Source organism: Syngnathus typhle, linkage group LG19, assembly GCF_033458585.1.
Source record: "Syngnathus typhle isolate RoL2023-S1 ecotype Sweden linkage group LG19, RoL_Styp_1.0, whole genome shotgun sequence".
NCBI classification, from domain to species: domain Eukaryota; kingdom Metazoa; phylum Chordata; class Actinopteri; order Syngnathiformes; family Syngnathidae; genus Syngnathus; species Syngnathus typhle.
Window position 1 is genome coordinate 8,763,478 of NC_083756.1, and position 26,115 is coordinate 8,789,592.

The 26,115-nt window shown below is 46.6% G+C and overlaps 2 protein-coding genes across 3 annotated transcripts; one reads left to right on the plus strand and one right to left on the minus strand.

The window, feature by feature from the left end:
• The first annotated feature begins 1,638 nt into the window (after positions 1–1,638).
• On the plus strand, positions 1,639–5,602 carry txndc5 (thioredoxin domain containing 5). The gene is made up of 10 exons (XM_061265291.1): positions 1,639–1,903; positions 2,373–2,525; positions 2,676–2,781; positions 2,865–2,964; positions 3,313–3,428; positions 3,539–3,625; positions 3,698–3,946; positions 4,072–4,154; positions 4,249–4,378; positions 4,566–5,602. The coding sequence occupies exons 1-10, from the start codon at positions 1,725–1,727 to the stop codon at positions 4,686–4,688; spliced, it is 1,326 nt and encodes a 441-aa protein (XP_061121275.1). The 5' UTR covers positions 1,639–1,724; the 3' UTR covers positions 4,689–5,602.
• bmp6 (bone morphogenetic protein 6) lies at positions 5,135–25,887 on the minus strand. Of its 2 annotated transcripts, XM_061265292.1 has the most exons (8): positions 25,013–25,887; positions 15,017–15,209; positions 13,352–13,500; positions 12,979–13,176; positions 8,547–8,623; positions 7,514–7,624; positions 7,317–7,442; positions 5,135–7,227 (listed from the first exon to the last, which is right to left on the minus strand). In XM_061265292.1, the coding sequence occupies exons 1-8, from the start codon at positions 25,443–25,445 to the stop codon at positions 7,201–7,203; spliced, it is 1,314 nt and encodes a 437-aa protein (XP_061121276.1). In that variant the 5' UTR covers positions 25,446–25,887; the 3' UTR covers positions 5,135–7,200. The 2 variants fall into 2 exon arrangements, with proteins under 2 accessions (XP_061121276.1, XP_061121277.1); XM_061265293.1 differs by having other exon boundaries at positions 5,135–7,442; positions 25,013–25,886.
• Positions 25,888–26,115: the final 228 nt, after the last annotated feature.

The following is a 26,115-nucleotide window of genomic DNA, read 5'->3' on the forward strand; positions in this document are numbered from 1 at the left end:
CTAAAAACATACCTCTTCTCCCAAGCTTATGACCTCCCCTACCCATAACTGCTTTCCTCCTCTTAAGTTTATCCGATTGTTTCCTCCCCCCCCCCCCCCCCCCCCCCCCCATGTATGTCTTTGCATTGTTCCCTGTAAGCGTCTTTGGGTTCTTGAAAAGCGCTATACAAATATATAATGAATTATTAAAGGCAATCTCCAATGTCTCGCTTTATTTGTCTTTGCGGATGTGGAGCATTGGCACCAATTGCCGTCAAGCCATTTGAGCCCACATCCACTCTGACCCACTTTGAACACATCCTTCCCTTCTACTTTTCTTTCCTCTCCAACCAAAATCCCATTGACACCCACGCTGGCACTTTGTGTCATTCTATCTCACACCTTACACCACCTCCACATTTTTTTTTTCTTTCTTCATTCCAGTTTCCATCCTTTCATGTTTTGAGTGCAACGATGTGGGAGAAGCCTTTCCCATGGCTAGCGCAGGTGTCTACTGCTCTAGTGACTCATCTGAAAAGGACATTGGTTCCCCTCTGTTGGTCATATCATCATATCCTGTGTCCCGGATATGATATTGTCATGTGGACCTTGTGGAAAATCATCTGGCTTTGGAGCGCAGTCATGGGAGGAGGATGCTGTGAGCTTTATTGGAAAGAATTGAAAGTACAGAGTGATTCCCCGCTGTTTTGACACACAAACCCAAAGGACACTGTGCCTTTCTCACGCTTTGGATTCATTCATCGATCATGGGGATCTCTTTATTCCTTCCAAGATATCATCAAGACAATATACTGCCCAAGAAAGTGTTGCCGCAGCCATTCGAGAGGTCGATACGATCATGCAATAAAATATCAGAAGTCTTCCCTTGTTTGTTTTCACAGTTTGCCACCTGCCAGTTCCTACAAAATGTCCACTGAGTGCACACAATCTGGAAAAGAATCAGACTGTCATCCAGCCCCCATGCTCCATTAATCTTCCCTCCTCTTATTAAAGTATGGCGGCGGCAGCAGCAGCAGCAGGCCTGGCAAGGTGCCGTCCCATCAACAATGTGTAACCAAGAGACAGCCACAAGTATGTGGCCTCCACTTCACACAAATGAAAAGTGTCAGTAGCAATTTAGACACTTAATGACACGTTGAGATGTGTGCTCATGGGATCGCCATGGAAACGATAGCTGCAAGGAGCAGACCTCGATCGTTTTTCGCCATCAATTAACAGGAATGTGTTTGACTTGAGGAACTATTGCAAAAGGAGAAAGTGGCAGCACGTGGGAGACATCCATCAGCCCATGTCAGATCCAGTCCAAGATGCAGAAAGTCAAATAAACGTCAGCTGATGCTTCCCATCTGCACACTGGACTCCATCAGGGCTGAAATATGATCAAATGGGAATCAGTCATAACAGTCCAGATAAATGGAGTCCTTCTGTGTACTTTAATCAGAAGCCCTCCAAATGAATGTTTACCAAAACGGTCCTATTTTGGCGAAGCTTTTGGATGCTCGGTCACATTCCTCTTTGCGTAACGTGATCCATCCAGTTACTTCTAACCAGACGAGCAGGAAAAGCAGAGCAAACGCCTCCAGGCTGGATGGAGAAGGTTCACAGGCGCGCGTGCGCGTGCACATCTGCATACCGATTTGGAAAGCGCAGCGTGAACGCGCTTGCTCCATTGAGCCGCAGCGACCGACCGAGCGAGCGAGCGAGCGGGCGAGCGCACACTCATCATGGCATCCACTCCATTGATCCTAGTTTGTATTTCTTCCTTCTTGTTGACTTCTGTATTGTGCGATGAAAACGGTACAAGCGATCCAGCAGTGGAGCACGCCAAGCATACGTACACGGTGGAAATGTTCAACGAGGCAGTTCCAACCGCACCGCACTTTGTCATGTTTTACGCCCCGTGGTAAGTGGACCGTCCGTCCGTCCGTCCGTCCGTCTCTCTTCTTCTCATACGCGATTTAACGCGATGCATTGAACACTTAGCAAGCTAGTTAGCATAGGCGCTTGGCTTTTGTTGCTCACTTTGAGCTTGTCGTTCCCCTTCAAGCTAGTAGCACAATGGAACGCTTTTAAGCTAGTTGAGTTTGGCAGAAACCATTGCATTCCTCGTTTGAGTCAATAGCTGAAGAGTTGTGTTGTTTTTTTAGGCTACGTAAATGACGTAGCTTAATGTTGTGCGTCGGGATGCTTGCTCACTGAGCTGACGTGGCACGAGCAGACTACGTATTGGTTGCCATCACCCATTCATCCCAAATATAAGAAGAAAGGAGAACTTTGAATGGAATAAAGTTTGGAATTGTTTGTCAAAACAAATGAAAAGGCAATTCCAATCTATCCCCCAGTAATAACTGTGTACATTGTGTTATGTGCAGGTGTGGCCATTGTAAGAAACTGCAGCCGACGTGGAATGAATTGGCAGAGAAGTACAACAACATGGATGAGCCTCCGGCCTACGTGGTGAAAGTCGACTGTGTCCAGGACACCAAGTTCTGCTCCAAAGAGCACAACATAAGAGGCTATCCCTCGTACGTATCCATATCTCCTGTAGAATTCACGTGGAGTTCTTGAAGTCAAATTCCTGGGATCAACTGCATGTTGTATTCTTTATTTGGATTTGATATTCAGCATTGAATAGAACATCCAAAGTGAATGTAGCGTGTTTGGGTTCTTCCTAGACTGGTGTTGTACAAGCCCGAACAGAAACCTATCAAGTACCAAGGACCGAGAACTCTAGAGCTTCTCGAGGAGTGGATGTTGAATACGCTGGAGATGGACCCGGCTGTAAGTGATGGCGCATCATGTCAAGTGCTTGTGTTCAAATGGGGCTCTTCGTGGATCTGGCTTCCCTCTCTCTTCTCCTGCAGGAAGTAGAAGATGCACAGGGGCAACCCGGAGTTCCCCCAGAGCCCAAAGATGGCATGTACGAACTTGCCGCCTCCAACTTTAAGGATCACCTTTCGAAAGGTGAGGACGACTTTTCTGTCAGCGGGTGAGATGAATTGTAAAACTTGCCGTTCAAGTTCCAACCAGCCAAAGCGGTCAATCTGGATCCTTGCCTTAATTGCCTTAACTGACGTTGGAGCGCGCAAGTCAATACGCCTCCATGAAGTCTCTACTGTTTGGCTTCTCCAGCGAAAATAAATGACCCCAGAGAGCAGGATATGACATAGGCATTTTGAAGCCTGTGTTTATTGCTCCTCCCTTCACGTGTTGGCAACAGCGCAGTAAATATTGGCTCATGAAGGCATGTGTCAATCAAGCAGCTCTAACCTCGATATAGAAAAGAATTGATTATATTCATATTTCTTTTAGGTTTTCATTTTGTCAAGTTCTACGCTCCATGGTGTGGCCACTGCAAAGCCTTGGCTCCTACCTGGGAACAGATGGCCTCCACCTTTGAGCATTCCGAGGAGGTCAAAATCGGAAAGGTGGGCCATTATTACGACCGTAGAAAAGCGTCGTGATTTTTTTGCACAATTGTTTGGAGTTATTTTGTTAGTGGGAATTGTAATGCCAAGGTTCTCGGGTTGTTCTTCAGCTGGACTGCACGCAACACCATGAAACGTGTATGATGTTCAAAGTGCGGGGATATCCCACACTGCTCTTCTTCAAGGGAGGTGACAAGGTATGTTTCCAACTCACCACAGAAGGTTTTTTGAATTTGAAGGCTAGGGCTGACGTGTGCTTCCCACTGCAGATTGAGATAACACCTTTCAAGGGAAAGAGAGACTATGACACCCTCAAAAGCTTTGTGGACGAGATGGTGATCGCTGCCAAGGCCAAACTCGAAGAAGCTGATGAAGACGAGGAGCCTGAGAATGAGGAAGAAAACGGAGACGTAGAGGAGACAAAAGAGGTCAAAGAAGAAGTCAAGGAGGAGGTAGAAGTCAAGGAAGAGCCTAAAGCGGTAGAAGTCAAGGAAGAAGTGGCCGAGGAGGAGGAGAAGGTGAGTCTGAGGAGCATCTTGATGGGAAGAAAATGTTTCAACTGGAAATTGAGTGCAAAATGTGGTTTTGCTCTAATATCCCATACATGAGGCCAATATCTCATTTCTATTTGCTTTGTTTGCAGTCCAACGTCCTCAAGCTGACAGAAGACAACTTTGAGGAGACCATCGCCAAAGGATTCACTTTTGTCAAATTCTTTGCTCCATGGTAGGATATATGATGCAGGCAGATAAAGAACGCGACGTGTTCTGTTTGCGCCCCCCCCCCGCCCGTGGTTTCATCCGACGTTGGTCTTGTGCAGGTGCGGCCACTGTAAACATCTGGCTCCGGTGTGGGAGGATCTTTCCACTCAGGACTTTCCTGCTCAGACCAACGTCAAGATTGCCAAGGTGGATTGCACGGCGGAGCGCACGCTCTGCAATAAGTACTCTGTAAGTACGGACGAAGCAATTCAAGTGTCACGCGCTAAGCTGTATCTCGAAGGCGGCTATAAAGCGCTGTAATGAGGTCTGGAAACTGCAATGGCTATCGGGCTTTGTTTGCCTTTCTTCATCTTTAGCGAGGGAGCGCACAAATTCCCACGACAAGGTTTTCATTTCCCGTTTGTTGCCATGGCAGGTGCAAGGTTACCCCACCTTGATCATGTTCAGCGGCGGGACGCAGGGCGCCGAGTACAACGGCCCGCGGGACCTGGAAAAGCTGCACGACTTTGTGAAGAAGCAGGTGAGGGATGAGCTGTAAGTGTCGGCGCCCATCCCTCGGAGCAGCAGCAAGCTGTGTCCTGCACCGGCCAAACCTTCCGCTCCTTTTCCTGTATTGACAGAACAATTCTGAGTGGGTGGGTATGCGAATGTAGTTCTCATTCTTGGGTGTTTGAAGCCACTTTTGGAAGTGTCTTATTTCCTGACATTGCCACTTTTTAATACTTGGGATCAGTTATTCAAATCATCATCATCGGGTTAAAGTCCGCTTTCCAGGCGCCGCTGGGTTGGACTGGGTTCTTGGGATCAGTTATTCAAGTGCAAACCATTATTTGATGTTGAGTGTTACCGCTGAGCCACACCAATGCTTTTGTGACTTAACTCTCAGGGACAAAGCTTCGGGAGCTCCTCACAGGAGTCTGACATAAGTAGATACTAATCAGCTCCTCCATGGTGCCCCATAAGATCCATTTTTTTTAAACCAGAATCTAGTGTCTGCTCCTTCTGTTGAACCCGAATGGTACTAGAAGGCTTTATGGACCTGCATAGAATGACGAGCCACTAACGATGTGGTTTTAAAATAGCCTTATTGTTTTTGTACTTGTCAAAGGAAGTGTTTTCTGTGGCCCAGTGGGGTCAAAGCACTGAATTAGTTCCTAAAAACGCCATCCATAAATAAAAGCACTCCACATGCTGAAACCGTGTGTGTGTGTGTGAATGAGATGTGGCGCACATGTTGCTCCTTGACACCACTTCATGTGACAAATGTAAAAGCAGGTAACACACATAAAGCAGATTTTGCCAGTAAATCTTTATGGAAAGCACATGGTCTGAAGGAACTCCTCTTTTGTGTGTTATGCAGTCATGGCTTGCGCACTGCCCGTGGATTTGTACAAAACTAGCCATGGCAAGTTGTAACAGAAGATTTCATAATAAAAGAAATGTCAAAGTAAATTCTTGTTTCTCCGTGTGTCTCTCGTAAGGTGTCCTTTATTTTTGTTACTTTAAAAAAAAAAAAGTGCAATAAATAAACGGAATGTACAACTATTTACACAACAGTCTAAAGATGATCACAAATGTAAACAGCAGCTTAGCAGAGGTATATTTGGTGTTTGATGATTGGCTAGGCACAGAAGGTATTGAGATGCTTAGTATTGCTATTAGAAGATTTCCATTCAAATATATTGTCCAAAAGACTCCACCGTAACATGCTCAATAGAAAAACAAAGCGCCTTCAAACTAGAGTGTCTCTTTGCACACTTTCTTGATGGCGTGTTGAGCGGATAAGGCCTTATTCTTCACTTGTTTGGACCAGAACATCCCTTTAGCCGCAACATGCATCACGTTGAACACAAATATTGACACTGAGGGGCTTTATTTGGAGGACGCTGCTGCTGCTGAAATAGCCTGTGGTTCGGTCCATTTTATATTTTGGGAGTGTAAATATCATTTGAAAGCAAATAACTGAAAAAAATGGATTTCACTGCAAATCATGGTTGAGTTTTCCTTGGAAACATTTGACACTGTGACCTTGCATTAAAGACCCTGCAAAGTGGATTTAGAAGTTTTGGGAGAAATGTACAGCATTCAATTAGATTTAATCGTATTCGTCAAGAAATGGCGTCAAAGTCCAAACTTGCACATCCTGCATAAGGCTAGGGTTTCAAAGTAGTAGCTTGAAAGCCTAACCAGTGCTTTAAACCCAAGTTTGAAACCCTAAGCCTAGCTTTGAACCTTCATTTGAAACCCTAGATTTAAAGCAGGGGTGTCAAACCCATTTTTTCCACGGGCCGCATTGTAGTCAGAGCTTTTTTCGGAGAGCCGTCGTGACTGTCTACACACAAATCAATGTATGAGCACCTTATATTATATATACAGTCAAAGCTACAAAACAAACTGACAAATAACTCGTTTTCAAATCAGACGAGTAAAAACTGGTCAAATATTTCCCCCCAAAATATTACAAGTGATTTGCAGATCTAGTAATGACAGGAATTTGATGCCCAATTTGTCTTTGCAGGCCACATCAAATGATGTAACCCCCGGGCCGGGCCTTGAGTTTGACACCTGTGCTATATATAAATGAGTCTCTATGGCTTGTCAACTTTATAAGACATTTATTTTCACTTTACAGGGACTTTAATGCCTTACTGATGTGTTGATGGGATAAATGAGTCGGTTTACCAATACTTACCCAGAACCTTTGGCGAGAATGGGATTATCTCCTGCAGGGACTTTGGCTGCCACTTGAACCCGTACGCAAGTGTTGATAAGAACTTTACAGCCACTGGGAGAACGCTGGCCATTCATCCAGAATGAGGATAATAAATTCCACTCCAATGCGAAAGAAGGAAGACAAAATGAGCATTTCCTAATGTCTTCTGGAGGGCGAGTAAAAATGAAAGGGAGGGGCAGGCATGAAAGCAGCACTGGTCCAATCACAGTTTAGTTTTGCCCACTCACACCACAATCGGGATCACTTGGAGCATCTTTCCTGGAGGTTGCCATGAAATCCCTTTCGATCCTTTTCCGAGCAACGTTTGTGTAAGCGCTCAACCATCTTTCAGTGTTGTGCAGGCCTGAGGAATACATGGATGGTCAGCCCAAAGGAAAGGCCATCCCAAAGGAAAGGCCAGCCCGGTTGTCAGTGGCAACCGCACGCTCGCACCACCATGTTCTTGTATTTCTTCAAAATGACGTTTGAGTTGTCGTCAAAGTAGAGCACAGAGATCGCGTGGAGCTTGGTGGGGGCACAGCAGGGCTTCGGGACATTCTCGGGATTCATCAGGTGCACCTAAAACAAAAAAGACAGAGCTTTATCATGGTTTATATCTGATGATAACTTTTGACATGAACGTGTCATACCAGCGTCTGTACAATGGCATGGTTGGTGGCGTTCATGTGGGCGTTGAGAGGGAAGGAGCACTCGCCGTCGCAATAGTTGGCGGCGTAGCCTTCGGGAGCGATGATCCAGTCCTGACACACAGCAAAAGGGTTCTCGTTAAAAAAATAAAAATCAGCTGATGAATAAAATACAAATAAATAATAGAAATAAATGAAAAGGTTGGTTTTGCTGTTTGCTGCCGGGCATCTACTGCAATCCCATCCCGTTTGCAAATCCCATCCGTTTGTCGGCAATCCCGTTTTGGCTGGCGGGGTGGGAACGGAGTGAAAATGGGACCTCAAATCAATGTTTTTACCAAGCTTCCATGGAGCAATTTCGGCATGAATCTCTCAGGAAAAGTCCTGTTCAAGCATTTTGGTCTGTAGACTCACTCAGGGAAGTAATACTTCTTGCCTTCCTACTCTTTTCTGGCACATTCTCTGCACCTGAGAGTGTGCGTGTGTGTGTGTGTGTGTGTGTGTGTGTGTGTGTGTGTGCGTGTGTGTGTGTGTGTGTGTGTGTGTGTCGCTTAATGTCAGTTGTGTATTTCCAGGCAGCTTGTTTGAAAGATATGTTATTTTTATTCTTCTCTGTCTGTCTCCATGTAAAACAAACACACGCCCGGCAGCTGTGTTCAATCTTTCACGTCCGAGCTCTTCAAGCTACTTAAGGCCGCTTTTATCATACGGACCAATGTACGTTGTTCTGCAGGCCTTCGCCGAATGGGATTTTTTTTTTTGGTCTTGTTCAGGGTTGTCACATTTGAAGTCTGGCTCCTTGGACAAAGTGAGTGGGAAATGAACGTGAGCTGCCTGCCCTGCACAGATGCTTCTTGAGTTTAGTTTGAAATGGATCACACCATGCATGACTGGGTTTGATTCCAGCAATTTTGGACATTTCACAGCATCCAAGGTTTTCAACTTTGACCATTTCATGGCACTGTACTTTAGAAGGTCTTGTTGCATTTGGCCTAATGGACTAGAAGTGCGGTGTAAAAGTGTACGTGTCGGATACCTGCCAGCCCAGCTCTCGAAAGCTGACGTAGAGCTCGTGTTTTCTGCAGGCCGCCTTCTGATCGCTGCCATTGTAGTCTGAAAGAGAGATGATGAGGATGAGGATTTTAAATCCTCTGGATTGTCACCAGTTTAAACCTTTCCAATATTGTGCAATCCACTTGGGTGTGGAAGCAAGTGAGGGTGGAGAGCAACGCTCAGGCCCAAAAAGCTCATTTGTGTGCCGCACATTCACATGCACCCGATTGAATTCGTCAACATTCAAATAGTGTGCTGGCTGGCCCAAGTACAAGAGGTGACACACGCTGTGCAACTAAAATGGCCGAGTGTAGTCCTCGCGCCGCCGCCGTGCGGTTTGCATTTGCTCTTAATGATCCCGCGGCCCAACAGCAGGGGAGGGGAGGGAGGGGGCGGAGACGGCACAGGTATTGCTTTCAGAGTCGAGGAGGTCATTGCTGGCGTGCGTCACCACGCTTAAGTCAGGACGGCGACGCTGACTTTCCACTGACGCCTTCTCTCACTGAGACGCTTTATGTCCCGCAGCGCTGCGACGGAGACAATGGCAGGAAGAAAACGGCACCGCGCTGGGTCCTGCCAAAACATCCACATCCCTGTCCAACCGAAAAGACGTGGGCGTGAAAGCACAACCGCAAGAAGCTCTCCTTTGCACTCTTCATGTGAGCCCATTTCAATGGGTGACATTTTGGAGCAAGGCAAAAAGTTGGAAGCGCTTCCAGACAATTAGGAGTGCTTCCGTCATCCAAATTCAGACACGTTTGTTTGTCACTGGTCAACAGCAGCTGCAATTTCAACACATGTGATGCAACTGCTACACGGTTTGAGCAACAAACAATCAGAAAACCTTACTTGGACTCCATCACGCTGCACCTCAACTATGACATCATCATTGAACAAAATGAGACATTCAAGGGCAGCGCTAACAGTGGGAAAGACTTTGGCCCAAACTACAAATAACGAGTTAGCAGGTCACTAAAATAGTGGCGTGTGTCCAGTTGTCTTTTGTGGCAGAGGAAGGCTAAAACATCCAAAGTGGAAAAATGCTTAAGCACGTCAAACGTGGCCTGACAGATGACTTGGTCTGTTCAGGCGTTTCCCGTCTGTTCCTAAGTTCCTTCCTCTTTGATAGGAAGCCTTGCTTGCTCGCTGGCTCGCTGGATGTTTATTTGAATGCACTGAATTAACATGTGCTGTAAAGTGCATTTGCCGTTTAGGAAAATGATTGAAAAGAAGATTGGTTGAGACCTGTGAATGTGTCGTATCTCGGGTATGGACAGGAAGCAGTCGATGAAAGCGGAAGCGTGACCTGATGTGAACTGTACTTTGTGGGAGTGGTTGTTAAACCACATTATGTTAGAATGAGAAGATGCTTTTTTTAAATGGACTTAATGTATACAGTTAGGAGTTTGAAGCCCGGCCGTTAGCAACAAGCCATGAAATCATTGCACGAGTTCTGATCCAAGCAATTGCAGCAGATGGGAGGAAGACTAGAAGAACATATCACCGGGGAGATCGAATCTACTGATGTCATTCGGCTCATAAAAATGAGACTTGAACAAAATGTAAAAATAACCTTCTTGGGCCTGTTTGCATTTCAGTCAAAGGTCATTGGCTTAGCAAATAGTAGAAGCTAAAGGCAAACAGCAGGCAGTGTCTCCGGGCGGAATAAAGGTGATATTTACAGTGGGCTCTCATTGAGTGTAAAGGCCCAGATTTGTGGTACCTATAAACCGCATCGGCCCTTCCTGCCAGTAAAAATTTAACGCCATGCAGCTACCGCTGAGCTCCGGCTCCCATGAGCCCTCCATTCATTTCTTTTTCCTTTACCTAACTGGTAGCAGAGGTGGGAAGAAAAAAAAAAAAAAGGGAACATAATATTAGTAATTGTAGCATCTAGAAGGCTACTTGTGACGCTTCCGTCGTGAGTCTTTGGGAGTGGTTCAGTTTCGGTGTGTTTTACTTGCCGTCTCCCGCAAATGTCAGTCAAAAACATAAAAAGAACTATTAATGAATCAAAATGACGTGATCGGCCAACTTGGATTCATATTCGATCTTCACCCCGGAGATAACAGGAGGGTGAACTCTGAGTAGCAACGGAATACATCAACATGAAGGGAGTGTGACCCCCCCCCCAAAAAAAAATAAACATTTAAATATGCCACTAATACACACTGACTTGACCGAGGTCTTAACGCTCTCACAACAAGGTCCACTCCATCGTGGAGGAAATGCAGCGTAACACTTTTAATACGCACCGCCAGTCGTGAGCACGTATCACTAGCCGCTATTCAGCCAGTCTGAAAAATAAAAACTCTAGCGCCTTCTGTCAGGAGGGGAAAAGTCCATAAATAACTTTTTCCAAAAACACACAGCTCAAATGGTGTCAATTTGAACATTTGGTGCTAGGCTGTTATGTCGTCAATTTGGAAGTGAGAATAAAGATGGCAATTCCACCAAGAGCCGCTGAAGCGGAAGCGCGTCCATCGCCTGGGCGTTTGGGGAGGACTTGAAAGGAAGGGAATAAGCCAGGCAGGCAGGCTGGCGGTCGTTGGTCGGCCCTGACGTCCTGATGTTGTCTCACTCCTCCCTGCAAGTTTATCTTTCTTCCTGTCTTTCATCACTGAGGTTATTAAACCCTGCAAGGGAGCTCTGCCTCGTCTAATTACTCCGACGGTAAACAAAAGGAGATGGGGCGGGGGACCCAGTGAGGAGGAGGAGGAGGAGGAGGAGGAGGAGGACCAGGAGGAGGCCGAGGCGACGTGAAAAAGCACAGCTGGCTCAGCGCTGTGTTATTATAATTCTCCGAGCGATACTGTTAGGGTCTTTTAGCGACGCGGCTAATGACTGGCTAGGCCTAATTACAGGCCACCCATGTTCTGCTGGGATGTGATATTCCTTCCCCAGATGGCGACAGCCAGAACCGGCCTGACTCTTGTTCCCTGCCCCACAGAAGTCGAAATTGTGCTTCAAGGTGTTTCATTGTTCCAAGGCCCACGGGCAAGTATCAAATGAAAACAAAAAAAAATTCAAATAATTCAAGATTCTTTTCTATCATTTGAAAGTAATGGAACATGCACTCAGAAAAAGCATATTTTCCCGATGGCAGCTGTGCTGAATCCAATTAGAACCCAACAAACTGTGGTGGCCCAGGGCTTTGACACAGTACTAAATGTCAATGTGAAGGCAAGCAAACAAGCGAGCGGACTGCAGATTGTCTGCTTTGGCAAGTCCAGCCTCATCTCATTTATCACACACATAATGATGTCTCCAACTAATGCTGCAGAAACTTGCTTGGCAGACATTTCAAGTGCTTGTATCATCTGGAAGACATTTTCCCATCATGATATCAATGTCATTATCAAATGAGAAAAATGAGAAAACTCTCAATGGGAACACAGATGGGGGTGGGCTGAGTTACATTGAGAATGAGAAAATTTGGGGGAGTTTGGGATTTGAAGAAGCATCAAAGCGATAAGTCGATTAAAAAAGTACAACGGGTCCAGTCGTTTTGGAATCCCTTTTTCAAAAGCGGAAGGTGCTGCGCAGTCGAGCAATTATTCATTTGGAATATGGAAAATAGTGAATGTGTGATTCCATATTTGATAGCCTCTGGAGTTTCTCAAATGCCGAGCAATGGCGCAGATGCTCGGCCGCTTGGGCTCCTCGCTTCCTGTGTCGGATCTAAATATTTACCCTCGCCGCTATCCCGAGTGGCCAGCCTGAGGCTTTTGGATGTCCCGGGTTACGCAAAGTCCAATTGGCCGGGGCACACGGACTGCCCCGGCCGCTTAGGGTGGAAAATGGCATTGCGTGGCTTCTGCTGGGAGACAACAGCAGATCTTTTTCATTCAACGTAGTCATGTACTTGTGCAAGATGTGTCAAACGATGGGCCTTTGTTCTCGGTTTTGAAAGCTTTCATCTGACGATGCCATTAGTGACAAAAAAAAGACCGAGGGAATGTCACTTATGGACTCTTGTGTCACTGAAAGGGAACGCTGCTGGTAAACACAAGCGAAAGCTGGAACATCTCACACAGTGGTGTGCGGGGAAACAAAATAAGCCAGAAGAGGAGGTGGAAAAGATGCAGCTCAGGTAGTAAACTGAAACCCACTCGTGATACTTTTGGAGTTGTCTTGGATCACTACGTTGATTCTGGTGGATCATTTAGTTCTTCCTGAGTCCCACACGTGTGTGTCGGGCCAATGCTGCATTTCTTCAATTGACTAAAAGTGCTTTTAGGGTCCATCCATCCATCCATCCATTTCCTATGGAGCTAATCCTCTTCAGCTGCCTATTCAAAATGTTGTGCGCGACACACACGTCTACGAGGCTAATCCAAGTTTGGCATTGATCCTCCATGATTGAATGTATTTCTTATTAACTACACGCATAGCGATGAGGTCACTGGACTGACCTGCTTGGCTGGGCCCTCTGGACACCTCCTGCGTTTGCGTGGATCGATTGCGGTTCTGCTGGCGACGTTTGCCGCCGGCGGAGCGGGCGCTGCGGAAGTGCAATTCGCTGACCTTGAAGAAGGCCACCATGAAAGGCTGCTTTTCCAGAGCGCCGTCGCGCCCCACCAGCCCAGCATCTTTGGGACTGATACTCTTTCCTGTTTTGGAAAACATCATTCAATTATTAGTTTTGGAAAGAAATGATTAAAGGCAAATATTTTGTGACACAGCTTTTGCAATCAATGCTTGGAGTTCATTAGAATTGATACATTTCTGATAAATATCGCAACTAAATAATCGTTGGTGTTTTGTCTACCTGGTTGTATTGCTTACCGCTGCTGGTCTCCACGCTAATCTGGAGGCCCAGGTTATGCAGTGGACTCATCACCCACAGGTTGCTCGTGGCCGTGATGTCAAACTCCAACCAGCCCTCTTCCAGTGCCCACAGCCTGCGAGACTCCAGCAGGAAAAGATCGGCCTCTCTAGGAGAGGAGAGGAGAGAAAAATGTTTTGTTGAAAAGAAAAAAAAAAAAAAAAAAAGAGAGTACTTAATGAAAAGAGAGCAGAGGCAAACCGAGTTTGAATGATAAGAGGGCCTGTCCTGCCATTACACCGGTAATGACACGGCGGGTTCCGACGGGTCTGGCCTCTCGGAGCCACATGAAAAGCCCCGCAATCATCCAGGTGTTTGGAGAATGCCCCTGCAGTCATGCGCACGCACATCAGCGCCACATCTTCATCGGTCATTACCAGTGGATGAGCTTTGGGACCCCACCCGTGAGGCTGGCTTCACGCGTTTGCCGGCCGGAGTCCACCTGGCACAGAGCCGCCTGCAGGCTGGAGAGCCCCGCGTGAAAGCGCTTTGTGACTGACTGACTGACTGCTTAAATGGACTGGAATAATAAGGTCAATGGTCAACTGGCTGCTGCTTTTGGCCACAGTAAAGTCTGTCGCGTCACAACGTGACCAAATATCAGTGGATTTCCATTCTTGTTTGGATCCATTTTACGAGTCAGTCAAAATATTAAAAGGAAAAAAAAAAAAAGAAAAATAGGGAAAAGATCTCAAATCTGTTAAATAAAACCTTGATATTAATACGCTATACTGTATTTAAAAAAAATAAAAGTAAAGTGGAATCGCCTCTTTTGTTGGCTTTGTTTAATCCGCCAGTGTTAATCACAATTCAATAATTAGTCCAAAGTCGCAAGAAAGTGAGACGGATTTAGACGTGTGTGCAATTGTAGCTTCTACTGCATTTCTTTTCAGCGTGGTCATAATAGTCTTTGTTTTTTCCCATACCGAAGCAGGCTTAAATGAAGTTAAAGAAAAAGATTCCCAAAATAATACAGCGCTATTTGGGCCCTTTAATCTGCAAATATCTGCGAGAATCAAAGGCTTTACCTCTCGGCTGGCGAATACAAACCGCCCATTGTAGGGGGAAAGGAATGCAGAAAAGAAGTAGCTCCTGATACCCATAGAAAGCAGCACAGCACATTGGCAACTTCTTGAGATGAACTTCTTCCATCCAAAGAGCTCCAGATGGATCACTTTGCGCTTGAGAACCATTTGGGATGTAAGCTCAATAGACATGTCCATGGACAAGAACGTGGGCGGGCCTTGTCAAAGAATAGAGACAATTTTGCAAAGGTGCCCTTGCGCTGCCCCGGCTATGCCTAATATGGCCGCCGAGTGTATACCATAACCACTCTCAGCGTGTCGGCATTAGCTTTCACTCGCCAGGGCTGATCAAACACAAATAGGACTTGAAAATCTCCCTGGATGTTTAGGTAGTGCTGCAGATGCAATGTAAATGTTTGCCATGGATTAGGTCTGCTAGGAGGATTTTCAAGCGGGCCTATTTCAGTGAGACATGGCTTTGCTCCAGTTCACATTGTAAACATGGCCTGAGAAAACAGTTCACATTTCTTTCTTCCTAAATACGCCTGTTTGGAGTCAAAACCTGGCGCATGTTGACTCCAAAGATCTCCCCTTACGTACCTGTCTGGGTGCTCCTTGACCACTTGGTAGACTTTGAGCAGGAAGGTGTCGTTGCAGAAGGCTCGGCTCACGCACTCCTTGTAGAGGCGGAACTCGGCGGCGGTGACGGCCTCGCCCTCGGGGATCTGCGACAGGTTGAACTTGTACTCTTTGTGCTGACGCCGCTGCAGGGAGAGCTCCCGGTCGTGCTCCACTGTGGGATGGAATTAAGATGGAATTTACACATAAAGACAACATTTGGACACAGGGTGTCATCATGCGTGTCAAACTCAAGGCCCGGGGGCCAGATCCGGCCCGTCGTGTCATTTGATATGGCCCGGGAAAAGCAAGTGACGTCAACTCGCGTGATCTTTGCTAAAGTCTTATTGCATGTTATTTTCAACCAAAACATGAAAAGGGGTATTCTCCCAACGTTATATAAATATAGGTGGGACCACTTCTATCAACATGAAATCATGAAACCCAGGAAGAGGAGAACGTGCTTTGTGGCTGATCAATTCCTGTCTGACGTGAAGCTCTCCCTCCCTCCCTCCCTGTCACAGCAAAGGGCCCTGCAGCCACTGTGATGGATGGACGGACGGACAGACGCAATACTTAAATAGCAAACCAAAAAGAATGTGCTCAATGCTGCAAAACACACATGCAAAAAATGTGCAAGTTAATTGATTGTACAGATCATTCACGACAAGACAAACAACCGACACACACGCACACACACACACACACAAGTCGGTTGTTTTCACGGAGCGCACTGAGGTCGACAAGACTACACTTTCCTCACCGCAGACTGGAAGTGCAGACGGACTGGGAACCAAAGATGGATTTATGCAACCCAATGAGTTTTTTTACATGCAGCATGAGTCGGCCATTGGTTCATAATTGTTACGTGCGCGGCAAACGGTGCGTGGAAGACGCCACTAGCCACACAATTGTTTGGATTTGTAAATGCAATTTTACTCCAGAAAGGAAGATCTGGCAGGCGCGGGTGTATCATTAAGTACGTTTTTAGGTCATGTGTGAGCAAATAAAGAACACACAAAATTTGCAACCGTCGCCACACACACTTTGGCATTTAAATGCCACTTACAGCTTGGGTGGACCACATTCCCCTCTGCTTGCTATCACCTCCAAAATGATTCAATACCACAGCTGACTGACACATACTCATAGGATCCATCCGCCACATACCGTTCACATTTTAGTTTTGGCACACAACGTCGACAAACACTTTGTCTACGCGAGCCACATCAAATGAGTTGGAGGGCCGTATCTGGCCCCTGGGCCTCAGGTTTGATACCTGTGATAGTCTTATGATTACATAGTCAGTATTTCACATTTTATTTCATATTATTTTCTTTCACATGCCAAACATGAGGTAACAAGTCCTAATCTAGTCCTGCGATTGAGCCAGGCTCGTTAAGTTCTTTAACGACGTGGGGAACCGCCCGAAATGAACTGCTGTCACATTTAGCTCCACCAGTCTCGGCTTGAAGAGTAAAACTTATATTGAAAACCACAATCACCTCATGCCAACATTTTGCCAAGTGACATCAACTTGGGTGACAAACCAATACGAATCGAGAAATACTGCTGAAGCTTCGTTCATTTTCATGAGTACAAGTTTAAAATAAAAAACATCACCAAATGCGGCACAACAACAACACAGAGTTCCAGCAACATCATATGGTCACAGATTGGAACGGAGCTGGGCGACCAAACGCAGCTTGGACCATCAAAGGGAAAAGGGACTTGGAAGAGAGGAGAAGGGGAACAAACAGAACCGGCAAACTAACAGAACCCGACCGAGCGACCGACCGACATCAACACGCCCTGTCGGATCGGAGCGACAGGCAGACAGGACTTAAATACAAGACAGGTAACGAAAGGTAGGTGACTGTGATTACATTGATTGTAAGGTGGTAACACAGGTGAGGAGGGGAGGGGAGGGGCGACGCCAACCCAAACCATGGGAACATAGACAGAATAAAGCAACCGGGGACGACTTGTGACGCATGTGGACGTGTGTGAGGTCACGGTACTATTTCAAATGATTTTATAGCACTGCTGGCAACACCTTGGGCTTGGAATGACATAGATAGCTAGAGTGCAATCTTCCTTCGTAATCAAAGTAATGACTTGATTGCAGGGAACGTTGTTGATAAACTCAGTGTAGGTGTGAAAACGGTGTCAGCATTATCACGGAAGAATTGGAAACATTCCTAGAACTTGATAGCTGCGAGTAGGAGGTACTATGTGGAGTCACAAGTGGAGACATCTCTCTCTATCTTATAGCTTATTAAAAATGCTTTTAAAAAATGAGCTATCAGGTATGACATTCTGTACAGAAATCATTTAAATAATAATAATAATCCAAAACCCAAGAAAGCTGTTGCTAAATAAAATGGCTTTATTCTAGCAATATTGAGGAGTGTTTGGTCAGCAACTTCATTTCAGTGTGTACTAGAAAAATAAGCGAGACTCCATGAGAGAGCGCTTGCTCCGCTTGGCCGCAATTGGGAGTGTTTCTGCTCTTTGTAGTCAGGAAATTGGTGCTAGAAGCTCCAGAGGCCAGGGTGCAAAAATGAACGTCCGCTGGGACTCGTCTTATGTGTCTTTAAGGACTCCCGGTTTCTCCCGACCTAGCATCAAAGGATGAAGCGGCAACAGTTTCTATGCACACAGCGTTGATACAACACAAACATACGCAGTGAGGTCACAGGAGTGAAAACACACACACACAGGTCAGTGATGCGAGAAGCGGGGTCCAGGCAGGCGCATTGGTCCGGAGCGAGGATATGAGGCAGTGAGGTCAGCCCATTTGTAGACTGGCGAGCCCCAAAAGCAAACAGCTTAAACCTGCATGTCCGACATTAAGGTGACAGACTTGAAATCGCTAATCATTACATGAATATCAATGTTGCAACGAGTCCGTAACAGCCGGCGGCGCGTGGAAAACCTTGACGTTAAGCTAGCAGGTGCGGGCCGTCTCTTCTATCCGAGCATTCCAGCGCTTGACAGGAGCTGATGTGTTTTATGTCTTCAACTGGTTTGTTTGGAAGAAGACTAAGAAGAAGTTCATGTTGAACACGTGTGGGGGTGGGGGGATGGGTTGGCTGACATGAGATGAAAGTAAACCTGGTCATGTCTGCAAAAGGGCTGGCCTATTTTCTCATTCCAATTCAAATCCAAATAGACATCACATGCTTCACTCGGTGTCAACCTATCCAGGTTAGATTATCATCAAATACCCCAAAAGATTTGTGCATTTATTATTGCAGTTTGCATTAGTGTAGCATTCCGCTGCTTCTAATCTTTTGCCCCTCAATCAACAAACCCCCCTAAAAAAGGGCAGAATCCATGATTCAGCTCTTCTAATGGATGTCATTAGATTTGGCAGGAGTCCCTAATGAAGTGTCTGTCGACACGCTACTGCATTCCAGCAGGCGTGTTGATAAACAGACGTCGATAGAGATCGGGGCACACTTCTACTGTCGCATGCGTGGTGGCTTCATGTCTGCAGCTCTTGACGCTAGGTAGATAATGTCCTGTAATTGCTCGTCTCCTAGGCCTTGGCGAGCAGATGCAGATCTAAGCTTTGGCTTCTTGCGCTCTTTTGCTATCAACAGCTCCCTTTGGCCCGTCTCCACATGGTCTGTTTGGTGGGGGTACATGTCATGCCTGTGTGGGGGGTGGGGGGAGACACTTGCAGCAGTGATGGTGGTTGTTTGGTCACAAGCTGCATATTATGTTGATGGGAAAAATTCAATCCAATCAATATAAGGCAACTGTTTCAAAAAGTGTGAAGTCCACCAGCGTCCATTTTTGAGGCCTGCTCAGGTAATGTATGACTCAAGTCTGCGCTTGGGCAGCAGGTGTGTAGGCGTGGGAGTGTGGGAGTATATACATATGTTTGGAGTCCGCCGGAGTGCTCCCAGATTTGAAGGAGGAAGCCGGCGTCAGGGGCGGGAGATGGATCTCTCCCGTGGGATCTGATAAATAAGGAAAAGTATCTTTGAAAAAGGGGAAAGCAGCTGTTTCCAAAGGAGAAGTCCAAATATTGGTGGCTGTGCATTCCACAGCCACGAGGTAGAGGGATTATTTTCTGTCTCTCTGAACACCTCATTCCCAGCACTTTTGCTCTCCCCTCCCTCACATCAGCCCATGCTCACCCCCTTTCTTTTCTTTTATTGATGAATCCATTGATTGTAAATACATTGTTTCCCTACGATAGAAACTGTGACTGTAGGCTTTTTTTTACAAATTCAAATCAAGTTATGTAATGCTCATAAGAATCTTGACAGTAATCCATATATTGCTGGTATATAAATACTGTCCGTGATGTATTTTGGTCGGTTTGTGCCTAAGGACGCAAGCACATTTCTAGATTTGGCTTGTTGAGCTGAACAAGTTGAGGAAACCGTGCATTAAGGCAACCATCTGTCAAACTGTCCAAAAGAAGCATACTGACTAAGTGGCATTTATCTACTTTGGAATTACGATCATGTGAAAGTGTTTTTTCGACGGTGACAGGAGTTGAAATTGGCCCTTGAGCTGAAAAGCAAGGAACACTCTCCAATCAGATTCATAGGCTTGACACTGTAAATATTGTTCTTGGAATTTTTCCCTACCTTTTTTCATCTCATCCCTTCCTCCCTTATCTCCCTTCCGACCGTCCGATGAGCCTCTGACTGTTTTCCTGCCCGTATCGTGTTTGGAAAGCCAAGCCAGAGGGTCATCGGAGGGCTCGTAAATTTGTCGGCAGCGGCCGGCGAGGTAAAAAGAAGGGAGGGTCAAGAACTCCAGAGTTCACACTGAAGCCTTTTTCTCTCTCTCTCTCTCTCTCCCTGCGTAGCTAGCCACGCTTGTTGTTTCAGGCATGTCCTTTTTAGACAGACCACCAGCTTGTGGCAGTCAGTCTGAGGGATGGGACTTTGATGAAGTTCCAAAACGTATTGGAGTAGCACAAAACAAGTCAGAAAACAACAACAACAACACAGCTTTTGTCGAATCACGTGAAATATAGTGTGAATTTGATGTGTGGCGTGCCCCAGGGCTCTGTACTGGGACTACTCCCGTTCCTATTGCCTCTCTCTACTATTCCCATCACCTCCGATCTCCAATTGTCCCTTGCAATTGTCCCAGATAGCGCTATTGACACGCTCAAACAGCTCTTGGTGAACTGAGCCTATCGGCCAAAAGCAAGCCAAGGAATTCTGGAGTAATGAGGTCATGTCACTAGAACATCACTCACTGGCACTTGGTTAGGAATTTGATGTTTTCTTCAACTGCTTAATATTGCTAAGCTCCAGTCCATGGAAAAGCTGATCCAAAAGATGAAAAAAAAAGAACGCGTACTATATAGTGGAAAAGGCAGTCTTGAAAATGATGGCCTTTAAAGGACCACTAATCATATCAACACCTCGTTCCGAGCGATTCATAAAAAGCAGGATTTACTGCAAAGTCGTGAAAGGAATTCTCTCGGCAGAGATTTACGCTCACATAAATATGCATCAATCCACTGGAACAAACAGCCGTCAGTAAGCATCCTCTTGGAAAATGTCTTTTCTACCTTTTCTTCTCTGTTCACTTTTTACACCAATAAATCGAAACGTTATCGCCATCCATCCCACCGGGCTTCTCCGAGTCTTCACGTAAGAATGTGACAGACGGAATGTTTGCCGTGATTGCTTAATTCCTGAATAGCGTGTTCAGCTCCGTTACCACAATGGGGCCTCCCTCCCTCCCCCCCTCCCTCCGGGTTGTTGCTGGCAGTGGGGGTCATGACAAGAATGGATGAAGTTGACTCGGTCGGCACACAAGGCCACTCCGTCCAGGATTGGTAGGTTCAATGGTTCACAGGCCTTCTCAACACACGGGAGAAATTCCAGCTCCACCTAGACAGGCCATTCCTAATTGCTCATCACCGAGGCTCCGAACGGACAGATGGACAGACTTGCTCATCAAACGTGAGCAATATGGAGTTCATTCAGCAAAGCAAATGGAGAATAAAATGCGGGGGGACCAGAAAATGTGAAAGTTCCCAGAACCACTTCTTTGACACATCCATGAGAGACCCAAAAAGCCATATGGCCTGAATAAGACTCACAGCTGCACTGGACATGTTATCAAATGGATCATTGAGAAGTATCCCAAAAACAAAGGTAAACATGCCTCATTGCCAAAAGTAAATACTTTGCACTTGTGTCCAAAATTACAAATGCATGTTCCTGCCAGAGCAAAGAAGAGGGGAGAACATTTGGAACATGAACGCTGAAGCCAAAAGGGAAGAGATCATCATGCACCCAGAGGAGGCGGGCTGTCATTTGCATACGCTGTCCGTGAGCCGTTGCCAGAAGCAGGTGCTGCTCATCAAAGCCCAACACGGACGCAAAGGATGGAGAGGAAAAGTAGAAGGGGGAAGGTGAAGCCTCGCAAATTCCTCCACATACGCGGCCGAGTGATAAACATCAGCAGCAGCAGCAGCAGCAGCAACAGCAGCAGCAGGCCTTAATCAGATGTTCCGCTGGGGTTATCAGCTCCGTTCAATCCATTGTTAGCGTCTGGGAGGGTGTCACGTCTCACTCCGAGCTGGAATGTCCCAAAAAGAAGATGTGACGCTCACAAGACATGAGGGATGGATAATCGCAAGTGGCATCTTGTGAAGTAGGAGAGTTATGGCGTGAGAGGGAGGAGATAGGATCAGGGTGGCTGAAATATGCCCGCCGTTCGTTGGCTGGGATGACTTTCTTTTGGAATCTTGTCATCATTAAACCTTTCATTTCTTTCAAGCACGTTGGTTTGTTTGGACAAGGCTGCTGAAATGTGTCCAAAAGAGTCCAACTTTCTCGTTCTTCATTAAAGCTTAAGTTGCCTCTTCTTCGGGCTGTTTGTTTCTCAGCGTTTTGGAAGCAATCCAAAGAACTAAAACAACGCGAAGCATTATTTGTATATGCCGAGCCACTCTTCAAACAGCGAGTCCATTTGTAAGGACAAAACCCTATCTGATGATCCAGAGAGTCAAAACAAACAGCGGCTTGTTGTTCATTAAGGCCCTGGCTTTGCTGGCCAAAAGCTTTTATTTCCTCCAAGTATTGCATTCCTCTTTTAACCTCTGGCTAAAGCGAAGTTGACGGGTGGTCTTCTGTTCTAGTCTTAAGGCTTTTCTGCAGGAAGCCATTTAAAGCCGCTTTTCTGCATCAAACAATCCGCTCTTTGACAGAAGCCGACTCGTGATTTGATTGGGGAAGGTTTTTCCGCGGAGGAGGCGCTTTACGTGACTGGAGATTAGCAGCTTATACGTAGCCAGGCTTCGGAAGACGTGCAACGCTTCAGCGAGGCTTGATCTCCTTCAAAGCTTTCTGGCTTGTTTACCATGAAGATAAGGCAGTGGAGGTCTTGCTTATTGACTTAGGTAAGAGAGCTTGTTACAAGTCAAGTGCTGCTATGCAATCCTGTGCAGGGGCCAGTGAAAAGAAAAAGAGTGGCAAAGTTAACCTGATATATTATATTCATATTCATTGACGATCCCCGTTGAAGGTTTCAAAGTTTTCTTTCCTCGGCTAATTTCGGTTTGCCCTCTCCAGGTTGTTCCACTGCCAAGCAACTTTTATCAGGGTTAAATGTGAATGGCAACATTTGGAGTTCTATTTGGCTGAGCCATGGAACCAAAGCAGGTTCTACGCATCCCTAGCTTGCGGTGACCGCAAAAAGCACACCCGATAGGAATAGCACATTTATGTCGCTCCGTATTAATTGAGTGAGCAATGATGGATTGCCTTTGCTTTTCATGGTCTTTGCGGTCTGGCACAGGTGGTGGGTCTGAGCGCAGATTCAAATCCGGGACTGCCAGGTCAAGCAAGCGTGCCGCCGCCGGCTTCATTTATTTCCAGTCGCATTTTGGGACTTCAAATAACTACAATGAACAAAATAATATTTACTTGCCGGGTTTGCCGATGTTTGACTACGTTTGAGAGGTGGACATGAAAACAGAAGGATAGGATTGACGTAGGTTGACGTATTTGTCCCCTTCACTTTCATCTGGACACAAATCCACCCGCAGCTTGGAAAACAGCGGTCAGAATTTATGACAGCGCCTCCTTGAAATTCTTCTCTTTTGCTGTCAAACTGGGAAACACATTCACACACAAGGCACGGGTCACAAATTGCGATGGGCCACTGATATTCCCATCAAAACAGAACTCGGGAAGAAAGAAAACACTTCTATCCTTTTGAATTATTCCAACACAGCACAAAAGGCACAAGCTTGACCACCTAAAAAGCTTTTTCTCTCATCCAAACTAAATTGAACAGAAGGATCAACAACACAGACAGTTGCAGCCATGAAAAGATGCTCATAGTTTCCACTAGAGAGGAAGCAATAAAACGGTGACTTCATGTTCCGAGTCTGTGTGTGTGTGTGTGTTTGTCTGCGTAAGCCGCAAGAAAACACAACGGACATCACAGCAAACAAGTCTTATTTGGCGCGCTCACCACATTGAGACACGTCAGAAGCCGCACAGGGTGAGTCACACAGCTCGGCCGGAAAGCGGCACGGACGGCCCGGGACGTCCGCTAGCTAAACAACCATGAATGTGCTATTCTAGGAATGAAGATGAAAGTGGAAAATGGTCCCCAATGAGGTGTTTTTCCACTCCTTGGACCTGCGTGATGAAAGCTGAGGTGAACAAGTGACCAGGGCCTTACATGACTCATGCACACAGTAGGTCCATTGGACGTCATGCAGCAGCTACTACATTGGGCCATGCCGATCCGAAAATAAGCTCTCGCTCTCGCTCGCTCTCGCTCTCTTTTGCACTACTGTTGCAGTGAGCTGCTAAAGTCATCATTCCAAGGCAAAGAATCCGGTCGAAATGAAAAGTCGTGACTTCTCACACACGGATTGTTCAGTACCAAAACGTATCCAAGCCATCCAAAAAGTGGACAGTAGTAGCACGTAAGAATAGAAAATGAGAAGAAAAGAGAAATCAGCAGCGTCGACTGGTGAAAAATCATTTGTTTTGAGACGTCACTAAGGGGTCAGCAAATCATCTTTAGGAGTCCACCTTTTAATCAGATCAATGTTGTCTTTTGAATTGACTTTGATTTGGTTGGACTAGCGCAAACTCGCTTCTTTATGGCTCCTGTTTGATGAGCACCATTTGGGAAACGAGGCCCTTGTGTGAGCTGTGTGTTTATTCATCCAGTTGTATAAATCCTCAAATTATTTCAGACATTTGTCTTCCTTCCTTTCATTTGTCTTGAGTCGAATTTCATTTGTGCTACAAACGACATCCAGACTTTTGGGGCCTACCAAATTCTACACACATGATACAGTGTCTTCATTGAGAAAGACACGCAATCGTCATTTTCCTACGCAGTTTTAATTACAATCCATTTTGATAGCTAGCTGTGCCTTCTAAAATGCCGAGGATGGCTATAAATCAGAGGCCGTTGTCAAAAGAGGCTCGGGTTGAGATGAATCAAAACTGGAAGGCCAGATGTGAAACGGCACGGAAGCCCACACTACTGGAATAATGAACCACAGGCAACCGCGCCATGGCCACTGCTGAACCGATTGGAAATGAAAGCAGCAGAAGGAAGATCTGCTTTGGATCATTACTCCACATCGTGCTGCAACAACCTTCCACTAATAATAAAGCTGAGAAATGGCTGCTCTTGAAGAAGATTGGAAAGAGTAGGACAATCAGTCCTCCCTCCTTGAGTCTGTTTATCCTCTGACGCTCTGTTTGGAGTCCCCAAGTCAAGAGTGCATGGCGCTGCTAATGGAAGAGCTTTAAACATGCTGTGATGAAGCAAATGAAAGGCTGATCTCACTCGCTGGCTTGGCATCATAAAAACACAATGTAAAAAATGGAAATGGCTTCCATGTGATGTTTGCCCTCACATCTAAAGGTTTCCCCAAAGCACCTGCTCCCATTTGGACTCGCGCTGAAGCACCATGACGCACGCACGCACGCACAAGTAGGAATGACTCACCCAAATTAACGAAGCTCATCACCATGTCAGCGTCGTTGAGGAAAGCCGCTTCTTGAAAGGTGGCCAGCGGCGGCGGCGGCGGCGGGCTCCGCGTGGTCCTCATGGGCTCGTAGAGCTCCGACGCGCCGTCCGCTCGGCTCGTGTCCCCCCCGCTGGAGATGGTGTTGTACAGGTCCAACATGAAGAGCGGTGCCGAGTTGTACTTGGCGTGCGAAAGATGCGGCCTGGGTCTGTGCGGTAGACCCAGGATGGAGAGGATCTCCTTCTGCATCTCCCTCCTCTCGTGCGTCCTGAGGCGGCGCTGGATGAAGCCTTGGTGCGCTTGGCCGCTCCCGTCCAGTGAGTAGTGGTTCCCCGCTGCCGCCGCCGCCGGGGAGGTGCAGTAATAGGCTCCCAAGCACAATCCGACCAAGGCAAGCCAACCGAGGGTCATGGTGTTGTCCCACTGCGCTCTCGGGGCTGAGTGAGCCAGCGAGCGAGCCCGTGCGTGCGTGCGTCAGTCGCCTTGTCCAAAGGCTGCAACTCCTCCACAAAACAAAGAAAGAAAAAAAGGATAAAAGACGACTTAAAAGTTGATATGAAGGCGCCGGTTCAACGCTCGGAAACAGCGGCGCACTCTTGCGTCAAGCCATTTGAAATGGAAAAAAAAAACGCCTTTGTCATTGCGTCCTGAACAGCCTCGGGACAAAGTGCAGCATGTGAATCCAATTGTGGCCAGGCGAGTGGCTCACAACACATTTGAAAGAACTCCTCTGCCTGGGTCAAGCCATGTCGGCTGGACTCCTTCAAAAGTGGCGCATGGACAAAAGAGCCAAATGGGTCACCTCCACCTCCACCATGCACCTCCTCCTCACCGCTCACGCAGTCTGACAGGTTGCACTCGAGAATATCCTCCTCCGTCTCATTTGGGTGTCCTGAATCCGCCCACTCCATGCGCACTTGTGGAGAGGTGGAGCTCTTTCAGCCCAAAGTAGGACCTTTTCATATTTGAGCCATGTAAACACTCTTGACAGCATCTTCATAAGCTTGATCTGCTGCTGATGATGATGATGATGAGGAGGAATGGGACGCAACTCCAGCCGCTCAAGCTACAGGTGCTTTCC